General features: G+C 42.5%; 1 protein-coding gene across 1 annotated transcript in view; it reads left to right on the forward strand.

Moving 5' to 3' along the window:
* The window catches only part of AMT (aminomethyltransferase), a 214,919-nt gene that overhangs the window by 126,188 nt on the left and 73,280 nt on the right, over nucleotides 1–15,451 (forward strand). The window contains exon 3 of the mRNA XM_086938787.1: nucleotides 13,083–13,163. Within this exon, the coding sequence (XP_086794913.1) occupies nucleotides 13,083–13,163 (81 nt within the window). The remainder of the gene's footprint in view (nucleotides 1–13,082; nucleotides 13,164–15,451) is intronic.

A 15,451-nucleotide genomic window follows, 5' to 3' on the forward strand; every position in this document is an offset into this window, starting at 1 on the left:
ATTAAAGAATGAGAACGAAATTGTTTCTGAATGCTTTTAAATGAGAGAAAATTAAAATAAAGAGTTAACTTAATGATTAAGTGAACCCTTCATTTTAATTTCCCCCCTTTTCAAAGCATATACAAACAGCAGGCATAGACAGACTGCCCATATTTCTAACTGAAAAATAGATTTTCTTTTAAACAGGAGAAATTTAAAGTGCATAAACATGTCCCATTAAGTGCAGAATTTTTCCCTTATTATGAACAGTTTTTTGTAGAACATATTTCTGCACTTCAAATTTCTCCCATTTGAAAAAAAAGATGTTTGTCTGTTTGGTTTGTACATGTAACGACGGTGTCACATATGGCAAAAGGAATATCCTGTGCCATAAGTGCATATGAAAGTTTCTCAGCCACTCATACACATATATCCCATTCATTCATACACATTTTCATACAGACCATAAACTCACTGACACACATGGCAGCCTTATCATAGTACCCTTAATCACTGTATTGTGTTCAAACCATAGTATCAAGCTCCATGGGCATTAGTTTTAAAGTCAATTAAGCTGGACGAGGGGTGTCTGGTAAGAATGCATGGATTGCTTAGCCTTCAGTAGCTCACAACAATTTTCACTGATCAGAAGTAGCTCTCATTACAGAAAAGGTCAGAGACCCCTGATTTAAGAGCTATTGGACATGGGTACCATACATTTTTTGATTTCGGAACAAGACCTTGCCAGCTGATGCATAGACAACCTTGATACCTTGTCTTACTTTGGCGTTGCAAGGATTAAGACAAATCTAAGAGTAGGTGACTGGGAGAAAAGACAGAAAATTGAATTGGAATATAATATTTCACTGGATATTAAAGCATCTGAAGGGTTGAACATTGAGGCAGAACTTTATGTTCATGTTGGGTACATTTTGACAATCATGATTGTACAATCATCAGTGTGTTATTTACCCAAAGCTTTTATTATGAACTGTTGGATGCAGTTTAACCTTGTGAAGCTCCTAACAGGTGACCAGGCAGGGTTAGCTTGCAAGAATGTGATGTCTGCTTCCAAATCTTATGAAATGGGGTTGTAGGTATCTAATATCTACTGGTGTTTGTGTGCAATTGTTTGCCTTTGTCTGGATTTATATTGGTCAGTTTTTTCACCGAGCACTTGAACAGTTTGCACAGCTAAACATGGCTCAGGTCCACTCTCATGCAGGCAGATGGAATAACAGTGAAACCCCAAGAGTTTCCGTACCTAAAGGTGACAGCGTATTTTTGTGTGTGTGTTTTTTTAGCATTCCAATTAGGTAATCAACTCTTCTTCTTTTGATTGGTTGAAATAAACACTTGGCATACACAAGTTTGTCCTAATTTTACTACCAATTTGATGATTTAACAACCATGTAATTAATTTCTCTGGCATGTTCGTGGTTTCCCATAAGAATCCCAACAAGAGAAATACACACCCACACCCTGGAATAGCTTCACAAAAACTGATTATTATTTTTGTTTGGCTGATAAAGTTGTTACCGATCTTTCGATGTATGATTGCTTTCCAAACAATAAATTGTACCATGAAGTAATGTTTGGATAAAAACATTATTTGATGCCATTTTTAGGTCTCTACTAAAACAGCAGGGTGTCGCTTCTGACAATCTATTTTCTTTAAAAAAAAAGAAATCCTCTACAAACGGGCATTTAGCCTGCCCATTACTTACCATTGATTGGCTTCATTGTCACTCGTATTTCTTTCCTTTTCATTGGTGGGTGCGTGTCACCACTCTGCAGATGTTTGCTTCATTTCTTTTTCCTATTTTTGTGTTCTTTTCTGTAGCATGGACCAAGTATTGGTTGATTTCTTGATTAGTGTTCTGCCTCTCTGCTTGCGCTCTGATTGTGGTACCTCTTTCTCTTTTTTTTTGTGAGGTGTATTGTTTGTTTGTATGTTCTGTTAAGATGCTCCTATGCCGCTCTACCGTGTTTTTTAGCTGCTTTTACGTCACTTTGTATTTTTTTTTCTCGTCCTGGGCCTGCCCCCTCCCCTTGCTCGTTGTTTGCTTTCCAGATTTTTCAAAACTTCACTTTCCAATAAGCCTCTTTTCTCTAGCCTGTCTTTTCTGAGCTGCAGAGTAACCCAATTTAATAAATTCTAATAAAGTTGCATGTTGCAGCATTCATAAAGGGTGCATTTGTTTGACTCATCCTTCCTTTGGTCACATTCTGTGTAATGCCGCCATCCTACCCTAATTTGAGAAAGCCAACGTAAGTTACATGTTTTTAAATCGCGCCAACTGTTGATATTGCGCTTGTCTAAAATGCATGCATATGGGTGCTACTAGCAGTTCACAGGATGCACGCCTCAATAACACGTCATACCATACTATATTATATTATACAATAACAGACCATAAATATCACACTACACCATACTGTACAATAACAAACCATACCATACAGTATTACACAGTAGTAAACCATACCTACCATAACATACCATCCCACATTACACAATAACAGCCCATACCATACCATACGATACTGTTCAATGACCACGTCTTACCATATCATACCATCCAATCAAGTCACCCCCCTCTCCCGTTACCTCTGGCAACCCTAGAACCCTCAAGTCACCTTCACCTCCCTTTACCTATAACCACCTACCTCTACCTGCCCCAGATCCCGCAAGTCCCCCTCACCTCTTCTCATCCCTAAACCCTAAAATCACTTTAAAATGATGGTATTTAAAACAAATACCTACCTGCATAGTAAAGTACTGTTTGGTAACGGTGCAGATACTTGCGTAGTAAAGTTCCTGCATGGAAACGGCTGCATGGTGTAGGATATTTTCCTTCACAGGCAGAACACAAATGTTTTGAGGGCACTGTCTGTTGTCTTATGCCCTTCTGTATGTTTGAGAGTTTGCCCCTCCCCCCCATACTTTGTTTCGCCTGAGACTGCTCATGCGCTGTTGCGCGCAAGACTTTTTTTATTCAGGGGGTTTACAGCCTGCCCATTGCTTACCGCTAGTTGGCTTCGTATTCACTCTTTTTCTTGCTTTTGTTTGGTCCACAAGTGCTGGCTTCACTTCCTCTTCGTATGTTTGTCCATACTGTGGAACATGGCCAAAGTATTTCTGCCCATGCCCAGTGTCCTTTCAATGCTCGCTACTTTCAGAGGTCCTTTTTTCCCTTTCACTTGCACACCCTCCCTGCTTCCGTTCTCCCAGGTTGTTGATTGCCCTACCCCCTACCCTGCTCTTGCGTTGTTGCTGGTCCAGGCCAATCCCTTACTTGTCATTGCTTGCCCCTTCCACCTCACCCTCTTCCTCTTCTTTGCTTACCCATCCTCTACAGCCAGAAAAAAAGCACCCAAATGTGACTCCCAAAAGGTGTCACGATGCTACAGAAATGGAAATGGTACTAAGCAAACTGATTTGCATGGCCTTTTTTATGCTGCCTTCATGCAGGGCCAAAACGGCAAACTTGAGCTAGGATGTAAGATAATGAAACATTTTCTTTGCAAAAGCAGAGACTAATCCCATAGTAAGAAAACTCATCACTGCCCCACGTGGTCAGCAGTGGCCGTATCATAGCGCTTTTTTCTGTCTTTCAGCCATGTTGTACAGCGGAGGCGCTGCTGTAAAACATTGCTAAAAGAAATTGACAAAGCCAATAGCTGTCCTATTAGTGAGACGTACTGGCTTTGCCAGTGCTTGTTTGATAATGGTTGCTGAAACAATCAGTAAGCAATATGTGAATTATGTAACAAATTATAAGGGAACTTGAATCTCCTATATTGCTTACACAGTATGTTGTCCATGTCTATTATCAGCAAATGTTTTTATAGGTGATGGACCACACACGTGTATATATGCGTTTCTGCAAAGGGAGGACATAGGCCGATCTTTATTTTTTCACTGGATGTCTTTAACTGTTTGCTTAATTAATTCCCTTCTCCATTTTTCAGTTTTTGTATCCATTCGAGATGGTGGAAGGTCTTCTGGCATAAGCAAAGTCTCTAATCTGGGAGAGTTACCAGGAAGGGGAGCAACATTTTTTTTTATACTTTTTGAGTTTTTTCTGATATACGAGCACTAGCGCCATTTAAAATAAGTAATTCATAGAAGAATCCATTTTAGCCACCTGGTCAAATCCACAGATCTACAGTTTCCTTATTAATACTTAGCCAAGTGTATCACCCTTTTTAGGTCTCGCTCTCGAGACCTATTGCAGCCGAGTTGCCCGTCAAGGGAGACAGAGCGGCGCACGAGCTGACCAGGGTCTGTGGACGCGCTTCTGAAGGCACACACACACACACACACACACACACACACACACACACACACACACACACACACACACACACACACACACAGGCAGACACACACACATACACAAACACGCACGCGCGCGCACACACACACACACACGTGCCAAGCCCCCAAGCCCCGCTTACCGCATCAGTGGCCTCAGCCGCCACTCCTTCTGCTGCCACCGGTCCTCTGGGCCATCCACTCCGTGGGCGCGGGCTTCTCCGAAAGACATAAGTCCCGCCCCACGACAGCCGTGAGCGTGCAGATCCCGAAACCGGAAGTTCGGGAGTGTTCCCGAAACCGGAAGTTCGGGAGCGTGCAAGCTCACGGCTTGTTCTCCTTTTGAGACCCCGGTGTTTGCACACCTCCTGTCAGTTTCCCCCCACCTGTTGTCTCCCGCTCCTCCCCGGTGTCCCCTACTCCCGGCTCTGTCATATGCCCCCGCTCCCTTGCTCGGGAACATTCGGCGGAGCATGTCGTCAGTGGTGGGACCCGCCCGGCGCAAGGCTTTATAAGACAGGTGGCGCTCACGCACAGCCTTTCCCGTACTGAAGCTCTCTACATTTTGCAGGTGAGGGGAGGTGACCGTTAAATAGAGGGATCGGATATTTTATCAGCAAGCACGACGGGCATCCTGTCAGGGCTCCAAGACTGGTTATTATGGGGAGGGATGATCGGTTACTTCTTATGCCTGCAGATACTGGTGGCAGGTATTGTGCCAGCTACTTTGCCCCGCCCCTTCCTTCAGTCTGAAGCTTAGGTGCTTCCCGGCGTTGTAAAATTACGAGATGTTGAAGAAGATGGTGAGGGGAGCTGACTGTGCAAAGATGAACGTCACTCGAATGGGTACCAGGCGTTAGCTGTCATGCTTTTCCCGCTATATGCTTTGCCTTTCATGACCTGCTGGTGCGTGAACGCCATTGATATGTCTTGGTGTTTTCGTGGTGAGTTGTTAACGGTAATGAATACCGGGGAAGTTCAGCACCTGCGTTTTTCTTCTTCTAGTGATCTAAGAAATTCTACCACCCCTCCCTCTTACTCGCCCAACTCTTTAGTAAGTATGCATGTTTCCCCCTGTTTGAGCTTTTCCTTTATCCCTAGAAATAACACTGTTTACCTTATTGTGGTTGTGGTTAGTGTTCTACCCTTGCGTGAAAAAGCTGCAAACGTCAACATTCAAATGTTGCTAATATTTTATCCCACATATTTCTTTCAAACCTCGTGGGAGCCTTCGGTCCAATTTATTGCGATATTTTCTCTCTTAGTGGCTACTTGTGTGTATTTCCATCTACTGTATCCGGCTTCCACTTTTAAATAAAAATTGTGTGATTGTGAACTTTGGATATGCTTTAGGGCAGCATCGACTATTATTCTTCACCGTGGGTGTAACATATTGCTGTTCTTTAGCTTTTGAGACCTGCATATTTTTCCATTGGAGTACCCATAAGGAAGTCTTGAAGTCTTAGGTACAGATGCATTGGGAAGCGTCAGAGATTAAACATACTGAAATTGCGCAACGAAGCACCTGTTACGTTTGGTGGTAAAAAAGATAATTACGATATCGACTCCTGCAGTTTGAATAATTGAGGCTTCTCTCCATATGTGTTGTTTAGCCATTGGACAGTTAACACGTTTGAAAGGGATGACACTTTTTCCATTTTTATGGTCCGGCTTGCTAGCGCAGCTGTTGTCAGACAGTTATGTCGAGACTCACCAGAAGAGTGGCTTTGGCTTCACCCACATATTGGGAGTCAAGTATACACGTTTAGAATAAGCAGAACTTCTGTGCTTCTACGAAAAACGTCCTTGGCCTCCACACAGCTGTGATATCCAGCTGCCTGAGCTTGGACCTGCACATACATACCTATTGTTCTAATGTTATTAAAATGTCTTGGGTAACTAGATAATTTACTTTACTTTCGTTCCTCTGACAGCATGGGGCCGATGGGAGAAGGGTGGTTATTAAGGTATATGGATTTTTAGGTTTGGCTTGACTGCATTCATAAGCCTGACCTATGGGCATTGCCAGTGCTTGTTTTACATAGGAAAAGCAAAACTAAGTCCCAGAGTGCAAAGTGCTATAAGTAAAAAGAAACAAAAAAAATGAAAAACTGGACGGGCTAAAGGTGTCCTGCGAGACAGGCAGCCACTGTGGAGGTTTGCAGAATATTACATGCTCTAACCAAAAGTCAGTGGGCTGTAACTCATTAAAGGAGATCACAAAATTGCACTGACCATCATGTTATGTTATTATACCCTCACTTTTTAAAGGTACTGCAATTAACCATTAAAGGGTACATTTTTTAAAGACACATTTCAAACATATGCTTTTTACTTTTGAACAAACGTGGCTAAATTTGTGTAGTGTCTTGCTGACTTTCTCTTCGTGTACCTTTCACTTACACTTTGCACTTTAATGGACTTGATTTTCTAAATAAAGTACTCCTTACCTTAACGTACCTCATTACAGGAGATGATGTGTTCATGATTGTTCCAGGATGTTTAAAATTAACACCTGGGCCTTTGCAGTAATGATGGGGGGGGGGGGGGGGGGGGGAGGCGGTTTATTGATTGATTGATTAGTGCTGGCTACCCAAGAGTCTCTAGGCGCCTCGGGATGTAGTGAAATATTTTCAGGCTCTCTGACTGCAGTCTTGGGGTTATCTTAACATCTCTCCCAATGAGCACATTACCATGCTGCTTCTAATGGCTACAGTCCTGCCTTTTTTGACGAGTTACACCCCTCTCTTGCATACCAGTGTCCTAGCGCTAGTCTATATGCTGTCTTTATGCACACTCGCATAATGCAATCTCCTATTATCGATTCATAACAAGGTGCGCTGTGTCCATACTGTGTTTTTCATTCTGTCAACCTGAAAAGGCTCAGGTGTCACCCAAATGTGTTGTGTACTATATTCAGTGGGTCAAATGGAAATATAGAAGTGCAGGTACTCGCTATCTAAAGTACCTGTGTACTCCTGAAGAGTACCTTCCATTAGATGTATTTCTGCAGTGCTGAGAAGTGCAGGAACTCTTCATTTCAAATTAAAGAAGTGCAGGTACTCAGGACTGAAGACTGACTACCTGCCTGCTAAAAGTACTGACTATGTACAGCTTCAAATAAATAAAGAAAATAAATATTGGTACAGCAGTGAATCTGACGAATACCTTCATCATCATATCTCTTTATTCGATTATTTAACAACAATCATAAAAGAACAATAGTAACGAGGCACTTAATAAAATCATCAAAAATCTATATACAGCGATACACAATCATAACATTTCCTAACCATCAGAAAACAGGTTACGCTAAAAAGTAGTCTAAAAATTAATTAAGTTGCACCAGCGCAGAGCACTTTTTAAAAATCCTCCAACGGAATGGCAAACAGCCTGCTCATATCTCATTCAGAGAAAATAAAATGCCGGTCTGTATTAGCAAAATCCATTTAAGAATAAACAGTAAGTGCCTGCGCTAGAAAGGCAGCAAAAAAAATCCCCCTTCTTTTAAATACAATATTTCAGCAGCAGCACCCGTCAGTCCGGCGAGCAATTCCATATATTTCACCAACGACTGTGTTTCTTGTCGAGGGCTTTCGTAGTTAACCTAAAGCATTCTGGGTGTTGTAGTCTTGGTTTACTTCAATTGAGCAGGTTAGACTAGCCCCTGAGAGCACTGATGTCTAATGTTGAGAGTCCAGGGTTAGTAACCTAACCCTGTTCCTCTAGGGCCTGCTATAGAGGGCTTGGGAGCCCCCATATTACAAGTGTGCTGCTAGAATCTGTTACAATCCCCACCTAGAAGAAATACCCATACTACATGGTGACTTTATTTATCCAGGCAATCATTCCACCCATTTCTATGTTTACCCAATGGAAATGGGGAATAACAGAGAAATGGCCTCTGTGACTGGTATTACCAAGCAGTGACTTCTATGTGCTAACACATTTTCCTATAGACACAGAATGGGTACAATCCTTTGATACATCATGGCCGATATTTTGATTTCTACACTGTCTGGTCAGTTCAAATTCTGCAAGTTTTTAACAGGACGGACCTGCACGTGCAAAAACTGGTATTGGAAGCTTAATTAGAAGAAAATCTGTCATCTCGAAATTGTGAAAAAGAAAGTTTGCGGATAGTTTTACAGTTACCGGGGCGCTTGCTATAAGAGCTGTGTGTGTGTGTGGGGCTCTGTGTGTGTGTGGGGGGCTCTGTGTGTGTGGGTGGGGGGGCTCTGTGTGGGTGTGTGTGTGTGTGTGTGGCTCTGTGTGTGTGTGTGTGGGGCTGTGTGTGTGGGGGGGGGGCTCTCTGTGGGTGTGTGAGTGGGTTAAAATGCAATAGGTATTGCATTTGGGAGAGATTAAGCTATTGACATTGTAAATGACAATGCCATTTATTTATCTGTTTTGAAAACCAACACATAAATAAAAATGTTGTCATTTACAATGCCAATAGCTCTAACTTTGGCAAAGGCGAGACCGTTGCATTGTAAATGCTTGTTTTTTTGGACATTGATGGAACATAGTCTCTCAATGATTCAGGATAAATGTAAACCTGGGTGAAATTGAATTTGAATTGACACTGGCATAATTTGAGTAATTTCAGGAATTTTGCATTATGCTTATTATGAAAAATTCGTGAAATTCTGTCAATTAATCCACTTTGCCTATAGGCCTCGAAAAATCTACTCGCACACTCGCTGTGGTGAGTCAGATTTTATCTGGTCGAGCTACTTTTAGCATCTTCTGGTCTGTTCTTGTGATTGAACTTAAGCTGGAAGGAACAGGTGTTCTGTTCATTCAGAAAGTGAATAAGCAATAAAGAGGCCTTTAAATCTTGTTTTTATCTTAACATATTTGCTGTCTGTTCAAGAACAAAGGTCAGTTTTACTAATTGTTGCTTATCTTATCCTGGAAAATGGTGTTTACCTTTCTCTCTATTACAGTTTGAGGTTTTTGTCAAGTGAGCTGTCTGACAATCATTGTGGAACGAAAAGCTGTAAGATGTCAGTTTTTTTCTAACACAACATTTAAACAGCTTGTAAATTGTACAAGTATTTCAAAATGTATCAGCAATTAAGAAAGAATTAAATAAGAAATAACTTTTTTTTTGTAATTCAGAAGTGTGATGCAAACAAAGATTTTATATGAGCAAAACAAATCAGAGCACTTTACTCAGTGAGGCACATATGCCACATATTTGCTGAAACTCAGTTTCCAAATATTGCACACTATATAGTTTTATCTGTAAAACAACATGTCAGTGACAAATGTTGTGGCCTATTTCAATGGAAAACCTCCGATTACAAAGAAGTATCCTCCCACTTCATGCTCTAAGTATGTATTTATTAAACATGATAGTTTTTAAACATGATTACAGAAACATTCCGGCTCCCACCCTGATGACAATGCGGTTAATGATCTAAGAGGAAACTCAGCAGGCATGTGTATCCTATATATGGCTAGATTTGAATTATGTATGGAGCAAAAGTTGAGTCTGTTGAATCAAACAAAAGTGTTTTTGTACAGCAGGTATACTGACTAGAGTATTTTAAGGTGCTCTCATGTGATTAAGAAGAAAATGGTGACTCAGTGAATTAAAAGATTTGCCCAGAATCACATAATTTGAAACCGGTTTATTGTTCAAGAGCATTATATGTAGGTCAAGTAGATTATTTAAGTCACTAGACCTGTAGGTCTAGTAACATTTTTATGCGAGGCCTTGCATAATTATGCACCATTCGTGGTCAAACTTTACCTTGAATACACAGGAATGACTGAACGCGAGTGACTGCGATTCCTAGGGCTTTTATTTCATGTGTCTTCCTCTCAAAAATTGCTGCAAGGATGCATTTTCTGTAAAATGTAGCGCAAAATGATGGCTTTGCATTTCGCGTAATTCCGATTAATTTCAATGAATTACATGAAAGCAAGTTATGTGTAATTCACACACCCCTAATTAATTGGTTTTATTATAGTTTTGTCAAACAAAAGCAAGAACATTGAAGACACAGTATTCTGCCCCAAGATCAGTTCTGCCTAAATTGTCATGACTCAGGTTTCCAATCAATACAGTAGTTTGTGATCAACCACTAAATGTCTGCACCCTCTCATCTGAGCCCCACTCCTCTATCATGGTAGCTGTGCTAACATGGTCGATCACCTGTATATCCAGAACCTTAGGGACATAATGTACAGAAAAAGTACCCCTCTCACTCGCCTCTCTCCCATATGCACACTCCCATCACGTTCAGCTTTTAGAGATCAGTGTTCCTGTACCTCTACTCCCTCTCCTTTCAGCACTCCACTTGACTCATCCTTTTTTCCTTCTTCACCAGCTGTATCATGGTGGACCATTGAGATATCTCCTATATTGCTTTCATTTGTTCTAATTTCAAGCATCCTGAGGTCTCGCTCCCAGGAGTCTATAGATCGTTCCCTTGATTTAATCCATTATATGCATTTTTATGATCCTAAATTTGCTTATGGTGCATAGTATGCAATGTTTAATAGTAACACTAATGTGTATATTGTGATCAATGGCAATGTATGCACTACCCGGTAACAGTACATATTAATCAGCACAGGTCCATACCATATGTCGGTATGTGGCCTCACATGCCCTGTATTTAGGGGACATTGGTGATCTATGTGGATACATTTTGTGCAGCTTGAGGGGAGGTCATATAAGTACGGTGGAGAAAACTGTGCCTGATGGAAACACAAGTTGCTGGACATCATCTTCACCAGCTCACGTCTCCTTCCACTCGGTCAGTCAACTGTTCCGCTAGATCCTAATCACACAGCTGTTTTGCCTTCATGGGAGTCTTCACCCCGTCCTGTTAAAGAGTCCTATATATAAAGGTTATCAATTTTCGACTAGCACCCTTCTCCAAGAGCATTTCTATTGCAGCCATGGCAGCAGGAACTCCAGGGAACATATTTCTCAGGCGGTTTTTGCCAGTTTGGCGTATTGCAAGAATTGCCCCAGACTGACTCTCAACTGTTCCTGTGCATCACACACCCCTACAGAAAGTGCAAGAACTTTTTTTTAGCAGACACACTATACATACTACTTAACAAGCGGATGCTTAAGACTTGTTTGTATGTCTGGTGCACTGCTTGAAACCCATTTCAAAGTGTATGTGCAGCAGGAGACAGGCTATCTTGAGCCAAGCTAATTAAAAAAAGGCAAATTCCTGTGCTGAGCCTCATGAGCAGTAAAATGGTAGAACAGAGTGTGGTGGTTGGTGAGCATGTGGTAGAATTGTGACAGCATTGGTTTTATAAATAAGGTTTTTTTGAGCCATCCATTCTAGCCAACTGAGGAGATAGGAAAACAGCACAATAAAGTACTTGTGTAACACAGAATCTGCATTACAAAGCTTCTGGTCCATCTTAAAAATAAACATGGACTGCTTGCGCTCATTAGCATTTGCGAGCCAAGTGTAGAACATTATTAAATAGGTTGTGCATTTAGATTTAGAGTGCAGTAGTGTTTAAGGCCCTGCTACACCAGTGGTAAACCACGGTACCAACTGTTGATAGGGCCATACGACTACTGAGAGGCTCGGGCACCAAAGAAAAGGCCTCAGCAGTACCTTCTTTCTCAACCTTGCTTGTGTCCTTTGCCTAAGTAGCTATCAATCCCCTCATATCTTCATCTGGGACTTGTTCAGCAGTCCCATGTGGCTCCATCAATAGATGTGACTTTAGCTAGGAACCTCAGTGACTAGTTGGTGATAGGTCTATAGCCACCAGTCCCATATGATTCAGTGAGTTGAGTGTGTGTCTATTCCAGTACCCAGGAGAATATTTGGACTGCACTGTGACTTTCCCAATCCGGTTACTTGTTCACTCCAACATGATACTCTACCTGTAGCCATTGTGTGACTGTTTCAGTGGTCCTTTACACTTCAATCCCTGCAAACTATCACTTTCACTCTACCATGACGCAACCTTCTTTAATCAGCCTGGAGTGCCTGTTGTATCCTTTCTTGCCTACTCTTGCCCCCGGCCTACTCCTGCCCCCATCTCCCTCCCCTCCGGAAGAGTCACTTTGTGCACAATTATACCTCTTCCTTCATCTTTACACTCTGCCAGCATCAAGGAGCCCACCTCTGTTCCATCCTATACATTTTTGTTTTAGGGCTTTTACTGATACCATAGTGAAAGGTTTCCTGAAACCATTCATGTCAAGGAAACTAGTTGTTCAAAGTAATACTATCCTAAAACTCTCTCCTAGCATCCATTGATACACTTTGGTCTAAGTCCATGTAGACTGCATGTTTTTCTGGTGGTGCTTTGTTGATAGCCATGGGATAATACTTATGCTGGTGCTTTTGTTGATATCCATAGGATTATACGTATGCTGGTGCTTTGTTGATATCCATAGGATTATACATATGCTGGTGCTTTGTTGATATCCATGGGATTATACGTATGCTGGTGCTTTTGTTGATATCCATAGGATTATACGTATGCTGGTGCTTTGTTGATATCCATGGGATTATATGTATGCTGGTGCTTTCTTGATATCCATGGATTATACGTATGCTTGTGCTTTGTTGATATCCATGGGATTATACGTATGCTGGTGTTTTTGTTGATATCCATGGGATTATACATATACTAGTGCTTTGTTGATATCCATGGGATTATATGTATGATGGTGCTTAGGTGATATCCATTTGATTGTATAGTAAGTCCATTTGGTCTAGTATTTGAAAGCTGGAATACCAGTATTCCTTGAGACACACCACGTTTTTGTATTTTTCAGACTAAAGTGTTTGGCAGAGACCGTGTAAAGTTCATGGAGAGCCTGGTGGTTGGAGACATTGCAGAGCTGAAGCAGAACCAGGTAAATCCAACAAATTAAAATTTAATGTAATTTTTATTGTCTCTGATTAAAATTTCCGCTTATAACCAGTTATGTTTTTTAAAAACTGACATTTGTGTTTTTCTTGTTAAATTGTGTATTTGTTTTATGTACTTCTCCACCATGGTATCTTCATTAACATATTATAAGGGCAGAATACCCCCACCTGTGCGTAGGATCCTAGTGCACCACCTCTGATTGTGAGAGAAAGTAATGCTGGTTCTTTTTTTTACAAAACACAAACGTTCACTATCATGTATGGCCTCATTACGTGTGGCCTGTTAACTTTGAGCCTGGAATGGGACTTTGGGGACGCATCTGGCTTGCCAGGCACAACTGAATTAAGAGTACAGCATAAATAATGCTGCTCAGTGTCATTTAGCCTGGATACGTCACATGTAACATGGAAACCCAATTATGCCCCATGGAATTACCAATATCTCTGGTGGGTGTGGGCAAGAGGAGGAAAATCCATGAGTTTTTCCAAGCCACTCATAATCCAGACTCATGTCTGCATTTTTTTTTTGCATGTTTTAGTGTCTTGGGGATAAGTTGTACTAAGGGTCCTTGCAGTCGTAAACCCTCTGATTTGGCAATATCCAGGCTGTGCAATTGCAAAAACCCTATTACAGATGTACTAAGTCCATTTTGCGATTCAGAAAAGTTTTTTCAAAACACATGTTTTTCCAAATCGCAAGATGGGTTTAAACATGATCATCAAGTGCAAATTGGAAGGGGGGGTATTAAGGACATCTCTACCAAACTGAAATTCACTAAGTTATGTATCACTGGGTTTGAGACTGGAATGTCAGTCGCAAACCTTTGATCAATTATCTAATCACATGTTCAGGTGGTAACTGATCTGTGGTGGCAGCTTCTTGGGTAGTAGGCAATGGTCCATGGAACCACCACGTTGTGCTCTCATTGATGTTTTCTAAAATGAAAAAAAAAAAAAATATATATATATTTTTTTGATAACAAGAACTTAGAAATTCATTGGTAGCAGATCTAGCATTGTAATTAAGGAGATTACATCACACACGTTCGACAAACTGTATAGTTGGTTCAGCAGGGTTGGGTGTGACACCCCCAAAAAAAGTACACTGACAAGAGCACCCGGAACCTCACACAGGTAGCAAGTTGAACCATTTGCTCCACACTTTGGTGAATAGTTCAGGGCACCCCCTAGCTTCAAAGAGGGGCTCTTCCTGCGCTCCACACCAATCCACCCCCCTCCTTCATGTCCGCACGGTGGGCGCCTTAGCCTGTGACCAGAGGGCAGCTATATCTCTTTTCGCTACCACCACAGCTGTCCCCAGGAAATGCTTATCTGCCCTGGATCCATCAAGATCGTCAAACAATCCCAGCAGCAGGCGCTTCGGGTCATGGGGGACCTCCCAACCCAGGGCCTGTGTAAGCTCGCGTTCCACCCCTCTCCAGAACGGCGCCAGGGCCGAACACTGCCATACCATGTGATAGAAATCTGCTGGGGCAGACTCGCAGCGCATGCAGGCTGGGGAGGGTGTCATACGGGCCCAGAAAAGGCCTGCCGGAGTGAGGTATGCTGCATGGAGGTAGTAAAGTTGGACGAGGCGTAACTTGGCGGATGTTGTCAAGGTTTTAGGTGCCATAAGGGCATCCCGCCAGTCCACCTCCTCCAGGGGACCCACCCACCCCTCCCAGCGAGCCCGGAGCTGGTCTAGGGACGCAGGACCGTTGTTCACCAGCGCCTGATATATCCTGGAGACCATCCCCCTCCCCAGGTTCCCCATCATCACTTAGGCCTCCAAGGGACTGAATTCCGGGAGAAAAGTGGGGGATGGAATGTGAGTGCGGAGGGCGTGTCTGAGTTGGAGGTATTTGTAGAATTGGGAAGGCAGGAGGGCGTGACGATGCTGTAAGACAGTGAAGGATCTAATATGGTCCCACACGTCTCCAAGCAGTGAGATCCCCACAAGGTCCCAGCGGCGGAAATCCCGCAAGGACGAAACCTCCCGGAGCCACGCCCCACTCCACAGCGGAGTCTGCCTGGTGAGCCTCCGGTTTCATTGCACATGGCGAAGGGCAGTGCGCTAGGCTGTGAGCACCGTCCTAGTGATAGGGGGTAGATCTTGTGGCACAGGGCTACCATATCAAAATGCCATGATTTGCGGGAAGTCCATTGCCCTGAGCTCCACCCGGTATGCTGGGTCGGACCAGCCACCCGCAAACCAGTCGTGGATCACAATAAGTTTCATGGCCAGATAGTAGAGATGGAGATTGGTCACCCC

This window comes from Lissotriton vulgaris, chromosome 9 (assembly GCF_964263255.1).
Source record: "Lissotriton vulgaris chromosome 9, aLisVul1.2, whole genome shotgun sequence".
NCBI classification, from domain to species: Eukaryota; Metazoa; Chordata; class Amphibia; order Caudata; family Salamandridae; genus Lissotriton; species Lissotriton vulgaris.